The 17,910-nt window shown below is 40.6% G+C and overlaps 1 protein-coding gene across 1 annotated transcript in view; it reads left to right on the top strand.

Moving 5' to 3' along the window:
* LOC137007130 (protein unc-79 homolog) overlaps positions 1 to 6,644 on the top strand; it is a 52,813-nt gene extending 46,169 nt beyond the window's left edge. Inside the window, exons 38-51 of the mRNA XM_067368443.1 lie at positions 11 to 123; positions 201 to 286; positions 524 to 697; positions 774 to 842; positions 982 to 1,092; positions 2,327 to 2,431; positions 2,884 to 2,961; positions 3,037 to 3,126; positions 5,184 to 5,359; positions 5,435 to 5,618; positions 5,695 to 5,898; positions 6,128 to 6,205; positions 6,326 to 6,367; positions 6,456 to 6,644. Of these exons, the coding sequence (XP_067224544.1) occupies positions 11 to 123; positions 201 to 286; positions 524 to 697; positions 774 to 842; positions 982 to 1,092; positions 2,327 to 2,431; positions 2,884 to 2,961; positions 3,037 to 3,126; positions 5,184 to 5,359; positions 5,435 to 5,618; positions 5,695 to 5,898; positions 6,128 to 6,205; positions 6,326 to 6,367; positions 6,456 to 6,644 (1,699 nt within the window). The remainder of the gene's footprint in view (positions 1 to 10; positions 124 to 200; positions 287 to 523; positions 698 to 773; positions 843 to 981; positions 1,093 to 2,326; positions 2,432 to 2,883; positions 2,962 to 3,036; positions 3,127 to 5,183; positions 5,360 to 5,434; positions 5,619 to 5,694; positions 5,899 to 6,127; positions 6,206 to 6,325; positions 6,368 to 6,455) is intronic.
* The last annotated feature ends 11,266 nt before the right edge of the window (positions 6,645 to 17,910 follow it).

Below are 17,910 nucleotides of genomic sequence, written 5' to 3'. Positions count from 1 at the left end.
GTGTGTGCAGCATGCTGATTCCCGGGAACGTCGCTGGCGTGGCCAAGCAGTTCCTCCGCTGCGTCCTCCATCAACTCGCTCCCAACGGCATCCTGCCACAGCTGTTCCAGAGCAACATTAAAGGTCTGAGAAACACCTCAGCCACACACACACCAGGCAAACACTCATATCTCACTGGCATTGCTCTCTCTGGCTCTCAGATGGAAGCTTCCTGCGGACACTGGCCACGTCTCTGATTGATTTCAATGAGCTGAGCTCTGTGGCAGCGCTGAGTCAGCTGCTCGAGGTACTGACACACGAAACAGACACTCTGTGACCGTATTTACAGCCTTTTAATTACTTTCCTGCTTACAGAAGGGATTTGTTTTCCACAGTTAGTGCTTAATTTTCCAGGAACAGCCTTGCATTTGTTATTTTGACACTGTTTTATACTAATAGCATGTGCATAAACTGTAAATGTTGGATTGTGGATGTTGGGTATCTATAAACCACACATGTTGTAAAGCTCATGGTGTCATTGTAGGGGCTGAACAATAAGAAGTCTCTGCCAGCAGGAGGCGCTATACTGCACTGTCTGGACAACATCGCCACCTTCATGGAGACTCTTCCTATGGACTCACCCAGCAACCTCTGGACCACCATCTGCAACCAGTTCCAGACGTTTCTAACCAAACTACCTGCTGTTCTGCCACTCAAGGTCCGGTTCGGTCTTCCTGTGCATAAATACACACAGTGTTCTCATGTTAACACTTTCTCTTGTTTCCTGTATGAAGTGTCCGCTGGACTCAAGCCTGAGAATAATCATCTGTTTGCTGAAGATTCCAGTCACAAATGCAACAAGAGTAAGCTCGCACATTTCTCTGTATTTAAGGTTCCTGTCAGATGATATGAGAATGACGCATCAAATGACTGTTTACACCATCAGATGTGTGTGTTATGGTCATAAAGCTCCTCACTGCTTCTCTCGTGTCTCTCTGACAGAGTCTGCTGGAGCCCTTCTCCAAGTTGCTGAGTTTTGTTCTCCAGTACGGTGTGTTCAGTCTGTCGTATCTCGTAGAGATCTGTGGTTTATGCTACAAAACCTTCAGCAAGGTAAACAAGCCTTTATGTCAGTGTTTATTCCAGCAGGGAGAATCTGGTGGTCGCAACACAAGTTTTCACACACTTTTCCTTAAAAAAATTCAAAAAAATATTTTTTTGTTATTTCAAAGGGTATTTCCTTTGGATATTTTCATGTCTGGGAAAAATTGGGGATTAAACGGAATAATTATTGATCCTTTCATTATCATCAATGTACATTTTTTTGTTGGTGTTTCTGAATCAGTAGCAATAGGAGCAAGAAGAAGAGTATATTTCAGAATTCCTAATGAAATTCTTTTTTATTTTTCTTTCTCTTAAAAATAATGTCTACATGCTGTGACTGAAGCAGTGCTTTGTATGGAAAAGCAGAAGACAAAACCTTGATCATCATTAATATTAATGTGTTTTTAAAGCAGAGGATCCTGAAATAAACTCCACCAAAAACATTTGAGCAAAGCTTAAAAACTGCATTAGTTCTCTTTTAGTTTCCTTGTCATATTCTTACATTGGGTTTGAGATGATTCATCAGAACTGACATCAGAACCTCTGAGACTGTGATTTATTAAAAGAAGAGGCTCATCAGAATCATTTGTTCATGATTCAGATCACACAAGTTGAGAAATGTTTGTTTCTTCGTGTGCACAGGAAACACTGCTGTGACCCGCGACACATTTGTGCAGTTTGTTGTCAGATATATGTATATGAAATCAAAGACTCTAGAATAACACAAGACGTGTCCCTCGTATTGTTTTGAATGGGAGAAAATGCAATGGGCTATATGGCGGAATAAGAGCCAATCGCCGACTAGTAAAGTCATCGCACATTTAGGTCTGCGCATGCGTATTAGATTGATCCAGCCTGAAAAATACATTTTTTTTGTCATGATACGAGCGTTTGGAAAAAAAATAATGAGACAGTTGTTGTCAGATTTCATTGGTGATTTCAAATATGAAATTGAATCAAAAGCTTGGCAAACAGCTTTGGAGAATTTGATGTTTCCCCATTTAAAGAGATAGGAGCTGCACTTGGATGCCTGAGAGGCGTTTCAAAGATGGCCACCGAGTGAAATGACTTGTCTTGAAGGGACTTTGATAAAATATGATATTTTGCTGTTGATAGATTATCTAGTGATCAGATAGAAGCAGTGGTTAACTTGTCAAACGAAATATATCAACATTCAGAAGTGTGTCTATATCTTGGCAAACACATGTTTCAATGACATCTGCTTTCTTCCTCTTTCATGCAGGAAAGGGACAAGTTCTATATGTCGCGTATCGTCGTTCTGGAGCTGCTTCAGGCTCTGAAGTTCAAGTCCTCAATTCCTGATACCAACCTACTGCTGCTGGTGCAGGTACTACATGTGAAATCAGCTTGATTCAATACAGATTCACAGTAATAAACAGGTAAATGACAGTGTTAATGTTGTAAAGTTCATTGATTATTGATTAAACAGCTCTACAGAGGAGAAGTGTCATTATTCAGATCAGTTCACTTCAGTTCAGGTTCAGTTTGTGATTCAGTTTAATGTGTGAATCTCTGTCTCACAATAAGGGACATTAGATCAAACAACCGTGAAGCCATTTGGGTGCATATCTAGTTTTCTATTGCTATTACCACTAATATGACAGCTTCACATATCATGTACGAAAACATGCAAAAATGTTTTTTAAGGTTCAGTGGTTGGTTTGGTGTCACGTGCTGCTGTGTGCAAACAGCTGTGAACAGGATCAAACTGCAGGAAATGTCTCATGTGATCAGTCTGAGAGTCATTAATGCTCGTCTCGTATCTTCTGCTGTCCTCAGTTTGTGTGTTCAGACATCGGGACGAGGCTGGCTGAGTCCACCATCCTCCAGAAACACATGATCACCGCTCTGCCCGGGGTGAGACTCATCATTCATTAGTGTGATCTGTGTATTAGTGGTGACTGTAGACGTCACAGATGTCTGTGCCCTCAGTGTACCACGGCGGCCATGGAGTGTTTGAGGCAGTATCTGAGCGAGCTGCTGGACTTCATCGCAGACATGCACACGCTGACTAAACTAAAGGTACTTGTCACACACATCGAAACATCAGGGCTGAGAGTGAGCACTGTCATGCTTCATGTATCTTTGTGCATTGGCTGTCATGTTCATGCATGGAAACTTCAGCACACGTCTGTCTCAGTGCTGGACGGCCGTTCCGCTAGCAACACTAAAACCATGGATTCAATTCTCAGGGAAGACATGGAATTTATATAATGTTGATTTTATATTGATAATGTTAATTATAATTATAATAATTGATACTTTTCTTATGCAGTGACGTGAGCCAATCATAACAGTGGCGGTTTACTGACAAGCCTGTCAGTGACGTGACATGTAGCCAAGTATGGTGTCCCATACTCAGAATTTTGCTCTGCAATTCACCCATCCCAAGTGTGCACACACACACACCGTGATCACACACTCGCAGCAGTGGGCAGACATTTTTTGCTGTGGTGCCCAGGGAGTGATTGGGGGTTTGGTGCCTTGCTCAAGGGCACCTCAGTTGTGCGTAATGAGAGTGGAAGTGAGCTCTGTTCATTCACTCCCCCCACCTACATCTCCTGCCGGTACTGAGACTCGAACCTGTGACCTTCGGGTTACAAGTCCGACTCTCTAACCATTAGACAAACCAAAGGGGTCCTGAGCTGCTTTGTTTTATTGTTTTATCATGTTTCCTGGGGTGCTCTATAATGTTAGTATGCTTTTTACATCAAAAATTTTCATAATTTAGAAATAAAAGGTATTTTTCTACCCTGATTTTAGCCCTCTTATTTGAATGCTCTGTTTCAAGGGGCGTGTCTACTGTGAGACTTCAGTGTAAACGCCCACTGCTGTGATTGGCTGACATCTTTGCCTAGGAAATAGCCAAGTATTATTTAGTACTATTTTAATATTACAGCTCTCAAGGTTAACTAATTGTGAAAAGTGTTGCCTTACATTTAGATCTATGGCATTATATTTAGATCGTGGCATGAAAGGTTGCAGTGATGATCATTGTAGTCGATCACAGATATGTTGAGCTCATGAAAGCAGTGATCTCATCAATCTAACTCAGTTTCTGCACACTACGAATGCTTTCATCATAACTAACAGTGCAAACGTGATCTAAATAAGAGATTTGTTGAATAAAACGGGAGTTTTTTGGCATGAGTCCAGAACTCAGTCACTGATAAATTCACTCTGTTTGATTGACAGCTCCAGCGATTGTAAAGGGAGCATTCTTTGATCTCTTTCTTTATATAATTTAATCACAGTTTAAATAACAGATTATTTTCATCCTACTAAGAGAAGCAAGGTGAAGTTGAGCGTTTAGTCACTGGTTTGATTTACCGACACACAGACAAAGATCATGTGACTGTACATGAATCATTAATATCAGATCAGGCATTAGAATGAACACAGTTACTCACATGTTGTTGCATTACTGTCGAGTCCATATCGTAAAAGTCTGTTTGCGCCGAAATGCGATTGATTTACCAAATAATCCACAGTGAAATGAACCGAACACAAATAAATAAAGCTCAACTGAGACATTCACATTGTTGAAAATAAATAACCATATTCCTGCATTAGGATCCTTTGAAAGGTGATGTTATTTTAGTCCTGTATCGCTCTTCTCTCCTCCTCATCTCACTAACACACCAGTGGGCGGGGCTAATGATGCAATGATGAAGTGGGCGTTGATTTCTTCTGTGGAGGCGGAGTTTCACCATCTATAGACACATTCCAGGATCAGTCGTTCTCTGGGTCTGGTGTCAATAAAATTTTATTAGACTAACAAGGAAGTTTTCAGTTCTGAAACTCAAAGGTTATTCTTATAGTACTTAAAGCTGATTTCCAGCCACTTGTCAGTTCTTCAGAACACAAGTTGTGCGAATCGGAAGTTGATTTTGCCTGGAGGGAGTCGAGTCGATACAGCTGTTAACATGTAATCACAGACCGAACCCCTGCACAGCCGAGGCTTTGACTGGAAATCTGCTGAAAATCGGCCTATGAGAAGCTTTATGTCACTTGGGATAAAAGTGTGTGTCAAATGCATGAATGTAAAATGCTGAAAGCGTGATGTGTGTGTATCTCAGAGCCACATGAAGGCCTGCTGTCAGCCCCTGCACGAGGACACGTTCGGCGGGAATCTGAAGGTCGGTCTGGCTCAGATTGCAGCGATGGAGATCAGCAAAGGCAACCACAGAGACAACAAAGCAGTGATTCGCTACCTGCCTTGGCTTTACCACCCGCCGTCTGCTATGCAACAGGGGTAAAATCATCACATGTGTGTTTGCATCAGCTCCCAGTGATGAGCATCTCTTACAATGTGCTTCTGTTTCCTCAGACCCAAAGAGTTCATCGAATGCGTGTCGCACATTCGCCAGCTGTCCTGGCTGCTGCTGGGCTCTCTTACCCACAGTGCTTTGCACCAGGGCTCCTCATGCTGTATGCCCATTCCACTGGATGCTGGATCTCATATTGCAGACCATCTGATCGTCATCCTGATAGGATTCCCAGAACAATCCAAGGTAGGATAGCGGAGCCGTTCTGCTCGGACGAGCTCCAGAGACGCGACTCTGATGATGCTCTTCTGTGTGTCTGCAGACGTCAGTGCTGCACATGTGTTCGCTGTTCCACGCCTTCATGTTCGCCCAGCTGTGGACCATCTACTGCGAGCAGGCCGCGGCCGTCCCGTCCAATCAGAACCAGAACCAGAACGAGTTCTGCTCGGTCGCCATCCTGACCGGTCTGGAGTTCTGGAGCCGCGTGACTCCCAGCATCCTCCAGCTCATGGCCCACAACAAAGTGGTATAAGCCTCTTTGAACTCAGCACTGATTTGGGCTGAATGTGATTCTCTCTCTTTGCAGTATTCATTTGGTAGAAGCTTGTCATTTTAACATGTAACGGATTACATTCAATTAGATCAAGCATATGGGTTTGATATGACACAAATAGATATAAAATGACTCCTATTTGTAATTAATTCAGACAGAACAGTGAGCTGGCAGGTCTTTATACTGTGCTCGTGTGTTTCAGATGGTAGAGATGGTGTGTTTGCATGTCATCAGTCTAATGGAGGCCTTGCAGGAGTGCAACTCAACCATCTTTGTGAAAGTAAGAGGGATTTATTACCATAAATGCTTAAATAAAAGTGTGAATTTGGACTGTAGTGCTCAAAGCAGCATTTTTCAGCACAGTGTTTATTGTATTCAATGTCTTCTTCATTCTGTTTAGCTGATTCCCATGTGGCTGCCAATGATCCAGTCTAATTTAAATGTAAGTGTTCATCATATTGATTATCAGTTTAGGCATTCTTGCTTTCAAAATCTCCCTGTTAGATGATAAACGCTCTCTCTGTCGACAGCATCTGTCCGCGGGTCTCCAGCTGCGTCTGCAAGCCATTCAGAACCGGGTAAACCACCAGTGTCTCCAGAACCCTGGATCAGGGTCGTTTCCTCTCACTCTGCGCAAGTGGCTTCAGTGTACTCAGTTTAAAATGGCCCAAGTGGAGATCCAGTCGTCTGAGGCCGCGTCCCAGTTTTACCCCATGTGATCGAGTGTGTGATTCATCATACAAGCTTCAGCTCATGGTTCACTAATCGCAATGGTCTTCCTAGTGTGTGTGTGAATGCATACAGCTCTTTATCAAATACATTAAAGAATCATGTATAGAGAAGAATGTTAGCCTGTGACAAACAGGAAAAGATTTTTTGCATTATCAATAGTATGCATATTTCAAACCAAAATAAACAATTCAAGAGTTTTTCTTAAAAACATTGGCTTGAATGTTGTCTTTGTGGTAAACTGAAACACAGGTCTTCTTTTACTTGATTAAATGCTTCAAACCATCAGGAGAAAGTAGACAGAGGAGAAAAAATGGAGAAAATCAAATCAACAGAGTGAGACAAATGGAGATACGAGGAACAGGCAAAGCAGAGAAAAACACAGAGACACACTAGAGATTACATATTCCATTAGATTACTTGAGGTAAGTAACGTTACCTAAATACTAAGATATGTTCACGTGCCAATTCACATCAAGTTCCTACTGTTAAAAATTTACATCATTTGTTTTCAGTCTGAAATAGGATTTGTCACAGATTTGAGATGCCAAGTTCTCAACTGGATTATTTGTAGCATAATATGTTGAACTGCAAGACATGCCTACAGTACATCTGCTTTCAGCTTTGTTTTGGATGAAACGAGTGTAAAAGCATTGCTTAAAGGTGCAGTATGTAAGAACTCTGTCCGCTAGAGGTCGCTAGAGGCCTATTCAAAACAAAGGCATAGCTTGATGACGCCAAGTTTGAGCACGCAATCTTGGGACGTGGTCTTCATCTCAGCGGATGGTGGAAAAGAATAGGGATAGGAGTCGGGAAGAAATCATGTTCATGGATGATATTATTAAACTTACTGTAGTATGAAGCAGATATAAATATAAATATATCAAAACAGTTGTTCCCTTGTCTATTAAAACACCTGATTTACAAATAGTTGGAAACATTTGGGTTGTAGGTACTCAAGTGAACAAAATATATAACACTGGCCTATTGTTTTTTGGATATTTTACTGCAAAATATTACATATTGCACCTTTAAGCAGTCATCTGTCACTAGTTTGGACATTTCGTTGATGTGATGATGAGATCTACAGCAGTCAGGAGGCTTTTTGATTGATTTGCAATTCTTCACGTCAAAACATTCAAGCTGAATTTGTAATTTATTGACTATTGATAATTATTGTAACATTAAAAATGAGCAAGCTTAACAAGAACAAACCTAACAAGATAACAAGGTAAAGAGACACACCAGCGTAGACTAATCAACATGTATACAAGTATACAACATGGCACTCGAGACAGGAAGTAACATAAAAGTCCACAAACACACACACAGGGAAAATGTAACAATTATTGACATTTAACAAAAGAGTTTAGTAATGAAAATAAATATGATTGGAACCAGTTTTGAAGAAATTAATGTTGATGATCATCAACGATGATGATTAAAGTGATCATACAGTATATAACAAATTTTATATAGCAAAAATGAACTAAAGAAAAAATCTGAATCATTTAAAACATAATGTGAAGAATAAGAAATTGTCTTGGGGTTACATTAGTAACCCTGGTTCCCTGAGAAGGGGACACGTCCTTGCAGAGGGGAGAGACTGGAAGAAAGGGGCGAAAGCTTGGGCAGAGCCTCACTCAATCGCTCTCTTCTTTATTCCTTTTCTCCACACTCACAATCCTCAGTGCTGCAGATTCCTCCTGTTATGGCGCCTCCACTCCTGGCAGCCAAACTCGACTTCTGCTCCTCTCTCCAGGAACTTGTTACTCCTTAAATATATCATTTTCATGACAGATAAGTCCGTTCATCTTACTGGAGCTGCCATTTAAGTTTCAAATGATTATTAATCAGCAAGCACAAACTATACAAAGGCGGCAGCCCTTCCAGCGCTCTCAGTGTCTGAATTCACTCTCTCATTTTTAGTCACTCCCTCAGTGTACAGGGGGCGATTTCGGATTCAGCCTAGTAGTCCTAGAGACCTTGATAAGCTTGTTCAGGTGTGTTTGATCAGGTTTGGAGCTAAACTCTGCAGGAAAGTGGACCTTGAGGACCAGAGTTGAGAACCCCGACATAGACCGTAATTGTTACGGCTGGTGGTGTAGAGATGAGGCAGATAACAGATTTCCACAAACATATAAGACTTTAATATAAACAAAGGCAGCGTACACCAAACTAGCGTCTAACATACAACGAGAACGGACAAGGAGTGAATGGGAACACAGGGTATAAATACAGATGACTAACAAAGGGAGCTAAACAAGGTGATGGGATGATAAACAAGACACAGGTGAATCAAATGAACTAATCAACAGAACAGGGAAACTAGGTCACAGGGGAAGACAAACATGGGGCTCTGTAACAGTAATCTACAGCGATGCTGTCGTCTCTTCTGCAGTAATTCAAGGTAGATATTCTTCATTGTGTCTTTCTGCTTGGCTGCTGTAGTTGTTGTGTTGGGCACCAGCAGCGACACCATCAAGAGGCTTCCCTGTTCGTTCAGTTTGGAAACCTAATGGACCCATGACTACATGTTTTGTCCATGTTTCAAAGGAGACAGCATGATGCTCAGTGGGATGAGGAGATCATAGTGTATACTGTATGGAAAATGATCCCAAAGAAGTAGCCCATGACACACATTTAGCCAACAGTAAATGTCTTTGATCACTTATGTCACAGTTTGCATGTAAAAACAGTGAATTTTCCAAAGCTGGATAATATTCTTCTCAAGACAAACACACACAAAACTTACATACTCTGATGTCACCCATGGCAAAAGCCTCCATACTCAGTCAAATCAGATCTCATCAATGAAGGACTGTCCTGCTGTTTATGTATGAGTGCGTGCGTGTGCGCGCGAATGTTTGCGCATGAGTGTGTGTGTGTGTGTGTGTGTGTGTGTGATCCACTCCCACAGCTCAGAGGCAGCATCTGGCTGAGACCTTCTGCCATATTCGTTTGAACTTGGAGCCTTTCAAATACCTCCTCATTAAAAGTTGCTTATATAATCTATATAATCGGTGCGTTACAGCTAGAGACTCAGAGCAGCTGTGTGTGATGAGAGCTGATCTGATGAGCTGGACGTCTGACCATCAGAGAGAAAGAAACACTGTTCCATATTTGTGAAAGTCAGCATAACCTTGCTAAAAAGGCTGCTATCTCTATGATGCATGATTCATAAATGACTTCGGGTGACAAAGTCTCAAATTGGCCACACAGGAGGTGGAGATAAACCCTGTGCCCAATTTATTTAATAATGACACCAATAACTACAGTTCCAAATCATTTAGTTTTTGATGTAACAAGCTTTGCACTACTAGATTTGGGGATGTTCTGCCCTTCTTCACTGCAGATCCTCTCAATCTCTGTCAGGTTGGATGGGGACCATCAGTGGACAGACTTCAAGACTTCAAGTCTGGACTCTGGCTGGGTCACTCGAGTCCCTGAGCTCTTTTGTGTTGTCTTGGCTATCATTGTCCTGTTGGAAGTTGAACCTTCGGCCTAGTCTGAGTCCAGTTTTCATTATGAATATCTACATTCAGCTTTCAATCTACCCTGAGCAGCCCTTCAACATGATTGACTGATGGGGTATTGTGCAGGTGATGAACGGTGCCCTCCATCACTATAACTTTTAAAACACACACACAAGAAACTAAACACGTTCATCTCAAGCAAAGGCTCTATATAGGCTAATTTATTAGTTAATTGTCATTTACATACAGCGCTTTACAGCCGTTACACGTCACATACACAGCACTGATTGGTTATATACGCAGTGTCTGTGAATATAATCGTGATCCGTGCATCACCAACGGACACCTCTCTCCTTTTTTAGTTTCACAAATAAAAAATAAAAAATCAGATGCAAATACCCTAAATTAAATAAGCATTGCATTAAAACAAAAAAGTTTCTGTATATTTGTATTTTAAAAGTGAATTCACAGTTAAAGGCTTAATTGCATATGCCATCAAATCATTTCTAAACTAAATATTCCCAACACTGGAACCTAAATATGTAAATCCTAATCTAACAATGTCAGAGAATTTTTAGTGAACTGACGTGGCAATGCCAGATGTCTGGTTACTATAGGCTTATACATCATTGTGACTGGATTGACCTTAAAATGACTCAACTACACTGTATTGCTTTGAAACAACATGATGGTCATAATTGACCCTTCGCTGGGAGTTTGATTGACAAGCAATCTAACCAATCATAACGTCGAATCTGCCATTTTGTCCGACAAAGCAGTCAGGAGTTAGAAGATTAACATCGGTGGACTTGAAAAATAGTGTGTACTGACGTCTTTCTGCATTTTAAACAACATTCCTTCTGAAGTTCATTCATGTTGATTTGATGCTATAAATGAACCAGTAGGAAGAGATGATCGGTTCACGAGCCGCTTGAGCTGAGGTGCTACAGCGATCTGTCACGACACATTAGAACAATAAAAACCTTTTGTGACTCTTTAATTTCTTTAAAAAAAAATGACAGAATTTGAAAGCTGGGACTTTGTTTAATATCATAAGTAACCTGCTCTGTCTTGTCTGTCGATGTGGTGTCAGTTTCCTCTTTGCTCCGCAATGTATTTTTCACTCTGTGTGGCGTGACAGCACCACGGCTTGTTGGACAAAGCAACAGTAACTAAGGAGGGCGGGTTTTTGCGAGCGGTCAATTGTGCCACAACTCATAGTTTTCAGTATCTTGTGAAAATTGAGACCTTAACCTATGTGTTTACAAGCTTCCTAGTCATTTAGGCTTCCCACCAACTAGTCGATTTAGAAAATTGTTGGATATGGTGTTCAATATTGTAACTTCTTTCATTTCCATTAACAAACCTAGAGCCTTTCACGGATGACACAAAATTATATTTTCTACTATGTAAAACATATGCAAGTGCTCTATATGAGTGATTAACAGTCATGAAGGCAGTTTTTTTCTCAGTATTTACATTCATGCATCATTTATATACCAATTTATACATATAATTCATGTTGACTGCCTGCTGGGAATATATTCTTGAATTTTTCAGGGCACTTTTTGAGAAGGGCAGTTGCACAGACACAAGAATAACAAATCCAAATCCTCTGCTCTAATGTATCCAAGTCACGCTGTCTGGCACAGAGAACATCAGCAAGGTCAACTACATCGCTAATTATCTTAATTATGACCTTCATGGGTCATACTGACTCTTCCCACCCTTATAAGGGCATCATTCATGAACTCAGAACACTGGAGAAACACGGCCGCTGCTTTACAGATGGAAATTAACATGTAATCAAAGCACAGCCAAGTGCTTTTGGTCTGTTCAAATGTCCATTGTGCCTTCAATTACTATAATTTACATGGTATATTAGTCGTGCATTTAGTGTTCTACCCTTGAGGGAGATAACAGACTGGAAATCTCAAAGCATCAGGAGCTGAAGGGCGGTGAACGGTGAACACAGCTGACCTCCGTCATGTGCATCACATCATGCATCAACATTACACTCCCCTCCTTCCATGATGTGGATTTCCAGATCAAGTTGCATAAAACAATGTGTCAAATAAGTCTTTAAAACACACAACATGTTAACATAAAGCAAATAAATATAAGAAATCAATTCAGACATTTGTCAGTAACTGGGTTTTTACCAAACTAGCATGCAAATGTCATTGATTTCAGTCTGAGAAAGCAACACACCACAGCAGCAGCTCGATCTGCAGCCCCTTCAACTTCAGATTGCATCCGGAGGGGCTCTGGATCAGTTTGCATCATTCTGACCTCATCGACATTGGCTGGAAATATTTCCTTTGGGTTTCACACACTGTTGTGAAAGTTATACTGCAGCATTATTGGTCTTTTTCAAAGAGCTTGTGGCATCTTCTCCACAACCTGTACCATTGTTCTTGTTCTTCAGTGGTTTCCTGCACATGACAATAAAAATAGATATTTTTAGAATGACCTGACACAATACAAGTGTGCTACAAAAACTAGCCATATATATACTTTGTCAATGTTTTTTGAGGTGAACATTCTGTCATTCTGCTCACAGATGATTTCAACGCCCCTGGTTATTAGTTGAGTTATCCTCAACTAAATGATTCTGTATCTCTGCTGTTAGCATTTTCAGCATGGCCTATTTATATCCTTCTTCTTTCAGTGCCTCTGCGGTCATTATATTTCTCCAGTGAGCCTGCGCTCCCTACAGCACATGTAATGCGGGACTAGACTGAATACAGTCAGCGGAGTCTTTGTTCTGAACGTACAGTTGCTCTATTCGTGCGGCGCTCCCTGAAGGCACATTAGGAAAAGAACAGAGTTCCGCATGGAATGACATCAAAAGCCATGCAAGCATATTACATGACCACCAAGCAGAATGTTACATAAACAGTAGCGCAGTTTCATTGGATAAAATATCCTTTCCTTGAGCTACTGCTAATTAAACGTACTCTGTGGTTTAGGACAACTACTTTTTACTTTAAATGAGAGAACTGCAGTAAACCTAATCTTAAAGGATTAGTTCACTTTAAAATGAAAATTATCCCAAGCTTTACTCACCCTCAAGACATCCCAGGTGTATTTGACTTTCTTCTTTCTGATGAACACAATCAGAGTTATATTAATAATTTTCCCAACGCGTCCAAGCTCTGTAATGGCAGTGAACGGGACCAATGAGTATGAAGTTCAAGAAAATGCATCCATCCATTTGTGTAAGAAAAATATGGATATTTATCAAGTTATAAATTAAAATATCTAGATAGCCAGACCGCCTTCTGTATTCAGCTTATGGAAAAAGCATAACTGATGTTGCGTCAGTTACGCTTTTTTTGTAAGTTGAATATGGAAGGTGGTCTGGCGGAAGCTAGATATTTTACTTTATAACTTGATAATTATGGATATTTTTCTTAAACAAATGCATCGCTTCACTTCAGAAGGCCTTTATTAAACCCCCTGGAGCTTGGATATTGCTTTGCGGTAGGATATTTCTTAAAGGGATCCTATAATGCCCCTTTCACAAGATGTAATATAAGTCTCTGGTGTCTCCAGAATGTGTCTGTGAAGTTTCAGCTCAAAATACCCCACAGATCATTTATTATAGCTTGTCAAATTTGCCTCATTTGGGTGTGAGCAAAAACTTTAAATGCAAATGAGCTGCTGCTCCCGCCCCCTTTCCAGAAGAGGGTGGAGCTTTAACAGCTCAACAACAACAAAGCTGGAGAATCTCACGCAGCCAAAATGAGGATTGTCAGTGTTGGTGTTCAGCCTTACATTGTTCAAACCGGAGTCGACACTGATGGAGAGACTCAGGAAGAAGTTACAACTTTTAGAATGAAGCTGGACGTTTCTGAAAACTAAATGGCGGCGCAATGAGTGGAAACATGCAGATTAAGGGATGGTAATATTATAATAAGATCTCCTTTCTATGTCACAAGGGGAACGAAATCTGAGCGTCTAATTTTTTCACATGCTTCAGAGAAAGGCTTACCAAAACAAAGTTACTGGGTTGTCCTTTTTCATGTTTTCTGGGTTGTAGATGCACCGGGGACCCGATTATAGAACTTAAACATGGAAAAAATCTGATTTTCATGATATGTCCCCTTTAATATTGCTTATATTGTATATTAAGATTGTGTTCATCAGAAAGAATAAAGTCATACACACCTAGGATGGCTTGAGGGTAAGTGAAGCTTGGGGTAATTTCCATTTTAAAATGAACTTATCTTTTAAACTATTTAAACAGCACTTTCTCCTTCTTTTATCATTACTGCAGCTCTTATGAGCTCATATTAAGTGAAAAATAAAAGACATACATACTTTCCCTTAAACATTCATGTCAGTTATTATCTAAAATCATTCGGAAATAAGTCCATGCACAAATCTTGTCAACTACCCATAATGAGAAAGCACTCGACATACACTGCTGTCCCGGTGGGTTAGAGCAGATGGTTGGCAGGATGATTCACAGCTGGCATTATTCATTAGCTGTTTGATTCTACACTCAAGTTTGAAACCTTGAATATGATCATCTTTGTTACAATTTGTTCAAGCCAACATAAACAATAAAATCAAATGTTTGAAATGTTTTAGGTAGCAACGTGGAAAATGGTCAGTTTTTAATTGTCAGTTGTCAGTTTCAATGGAGGGACAGAAATCACTCAGATTTCATTAAAAAAAGTTTTCATTTGTGTTTAAAAGATGAACAGAAGTCTTACAGGTTTGGAATGCGAGTAACTGATTACAGAATTTTTTTTTATTATGGGGAGAACAACCCCATTAACTATGTTTTTGTTGTTTTGCTCATCACTAAATATTTCAGTGATCATGTCGTGTTCTCTGCATTTTCATTTCTGTTTTTGTGTTTAAATTCCATGAACTGCAATGCCCGACTGGTGAATTAATCACTCGAATGGGTTTTGTACAGGGAATCTAAAACCAGTTAGCAAAACAGTCTAAATCGGTTTGTGATTAATTCTGGATCATTTAGTTCATGCACGCTCTGAATCATGGAGTGGTAAAACTATAATTCGTTGGTAGGGTTGTAGAGATGAAATGCTTTCTTCCTTTGTAGGCAGTGCCCTAGGCAGGCTGCATATTCTGCGTATAGGGAGCGTAAAATACAACTAATAATAACAATAATAATAAAAATGTAATTCAAATAATACAATTTGTACTGTTTTATTGAGACCTTGTGTCTTCACTAATTCTGCCTGCACATTGGTTTTAAGAATGATCCTGAATCTGTCACATGACACTGGGGTCCCCAGTAGCCCATTGGACGACCCACTGTTTTGGCAGCACCCTGTTTCCTCAATAATAGATGTCAGCCGTTGACATGTGGCAGGTGGTGACACAACACTTCACAGAGTTAATAAATCTTTTATATCAAAGCTGTTTGAGTGCAGTGTTTGAAGTCTGGTGGAGGACACTGAGAGGACGGCTCATGCTGTAATGATGCTTCAAATCAAGTCAGATGCTACTTAAAATATTTTCTACCCCAATTTTTTTTGTTTCATGTTTCAGTCATTTTTAATCATATTGACGCCCAAAGGTCTATTGGGTCATTCCATGTAAACCAGAAGTCCCTGGCTGAAAAAAATTTGAATTTGATTTTTGGTTAAAAGAAATATATAACTAAAGAAGAAAGCCATAGAAAATTTTTTTCTGATCAATTGTAATGGTCATGTCATGTTTAGTTTCTATGTCATGGTTTTCTTTTCTTTGTCATTGTCTTTGCCTCAGTTCTCATTCATTGTTGGCTACTAATGCACACCTGTTTCCTGTTTAGTTTATGATCATCCCCAGTGTATTTAAGTCCTCCTCAGTTCTATGTTCTGTGTTGTTAATGGTTATTGTGTAGTGTGTCAAAAAAGTCTCTTTATTGTTATATTCATAATTCTTGAGGGGTATTACTTCCATGGCGACACGTCATGCTTGTCACGTGACGCACAGCAGTCACAATAGCACTGTATGACAGATGTAACACTTTTATTTCCTTTTTCTTATTCACAAACTTGATCAATCAGATATATGATTGTCATTTTTTTAACACAGGATGAGATGTAAACATCCTTTATGTGCGAGTACTTACCAATTGAATCTTTGATCTTGACAATTTCAGGTACTTTGATGTTGCAGAATAGGATTGGATTTATGGGAGACAGGTATGTCATAGGAGGGTACAGTAGGTACATCATTGCGGTCATCAGGTGGGCACCCTCTTTCACTGATGTTTCATTGATGAGCCCACAACATCTCCAGAGGGCTCAACGGTGATACCTGGCATCCCAGGTACACCCCCTCAGCTCCAATTCCCCCCTTGCTATTTCTAGACCCAGTCAGAATCTTGCCTCTTAATCCAGAGATACTTCTCTTAGCTGCCTCTGATGCAGTTTTAATGGTTCGGTGCAAGCTCTGACCTCTGACTCCAAGGTCTCTTAGCAGGTTAGTAGTAGACGATGCCACAAATCCTCTGCATCCTACTTCCACCGGAAGGATAACAGTGTTCCATCCGCAAAGTTGTATTTCAGCAGCTAGCACAGCATATTTACACTCATAAGCCTCTTCCAATGAATCTTCCCAGGGTACGGTGTGTTCAATTATGAAGACCTTCTTTACAGAGGGGGACCAGAGAACTATATCAGACCTGAGGGTTGTGGTTGTGATCTCTGGGGGAACAACAAGCTTCCGACCAATATTTTGTATCCAGTATCCAATATCCAATATCTTCCGGTCATGCTCCAGTGATAGCCTGTTCTTAGTTACTTTTGCCACTTCATGGACAAAGATGGCTTGCCGGGAGTCACTCACTGGTGGTAAAAATTGGTGGTAATACGTTTTGCCTCAAGGGTGGAGCCAAGGCTCTCAAGGACCTGGTTGTGACACCACGTGTAACAACCCACATACTGACCCTGTCAATATGTGCTTGAGGGAAGATGGGTTGAAGCAGAGAGCACACCCAGGATCTTCACCCAAACACTGATGGAGATTAGTTGGTGTTGGAAGGATGTCATAAGTAGCTCGGATGATAAAGCTAAGCTGCTTCTCTTCCATGCTCCACAAGTCCTTCCAACTTATCCTCCTCTTCTCCACCCTATCCCACCTTGTCCCCTGTCCCTTTTACCAAGGGAGACTGCCTTGGTGCATCTTGCTGCTTCCACCTGTCTACCTTCTCCACTGTTGAAATTGGAACTTCATAAGCTGTAAGGGGCCACAGCACCCGTGGTAGAAAGCTAAGCTGCAAACACCAGGCCTTCAATCTTTCAGGTAGTTGAGTGTTGTCAATGGCCCACTAATCTCCTTCCGCAGTTGTTGTACCTGTTCTATGTCTTTCAGGCTTGCATCAATCCACCTGCCGAGGCTTTTCACAGGCTGCTCAGATACTGTTGGGATAGGGTCAATTCTGATGAAGAACTTGATGTCACTAAGCACTCCCTTGACATTACAGATGCTACGTGATATACGTCAAATATGTAAGTGAATGTGTTTTGTCATTTAAACACCTTTATAATGATTGTGTTAGTTGATCTTCACTTCAAGGTACCTTCGTCTGCATGTTCTAGATTGTTAAACACCTTCTGCACCTATGTCATGGCCTCATCTGTGTGTTCCAGATTGTTAAAGGAATAGTTCACCCAAAAATGAAAATTCTGTCATCATTCATTCACTTTCAAGTTGTTCCAAACCTGTAGGAGTTTATTTCTTCTGCTGAACACTAGGGGTGCGACAAAAAATCAATATGCCGATATATCGCGATATTTCCGGCTGCGAG

This window comes from Chanodichthys erythropterus, chromosome 18 (assembly GCF_024489055.1).
Source record: "Chanodichthys erythropterus isolate Z2021 chromosome 18, ASM2448905v1, whole genome shotgun sequence".
NCBI classification, from domain to species: Eukaryota; Metazoa; Chordata; class Actinopteri; order Cypriniformes; family Xenocyprididae; genus Chanodichthys; species Chanodichthys erythropterus.
This window is presented reverse-complemented; position numbering and strand designations above follow the sequence as displayed.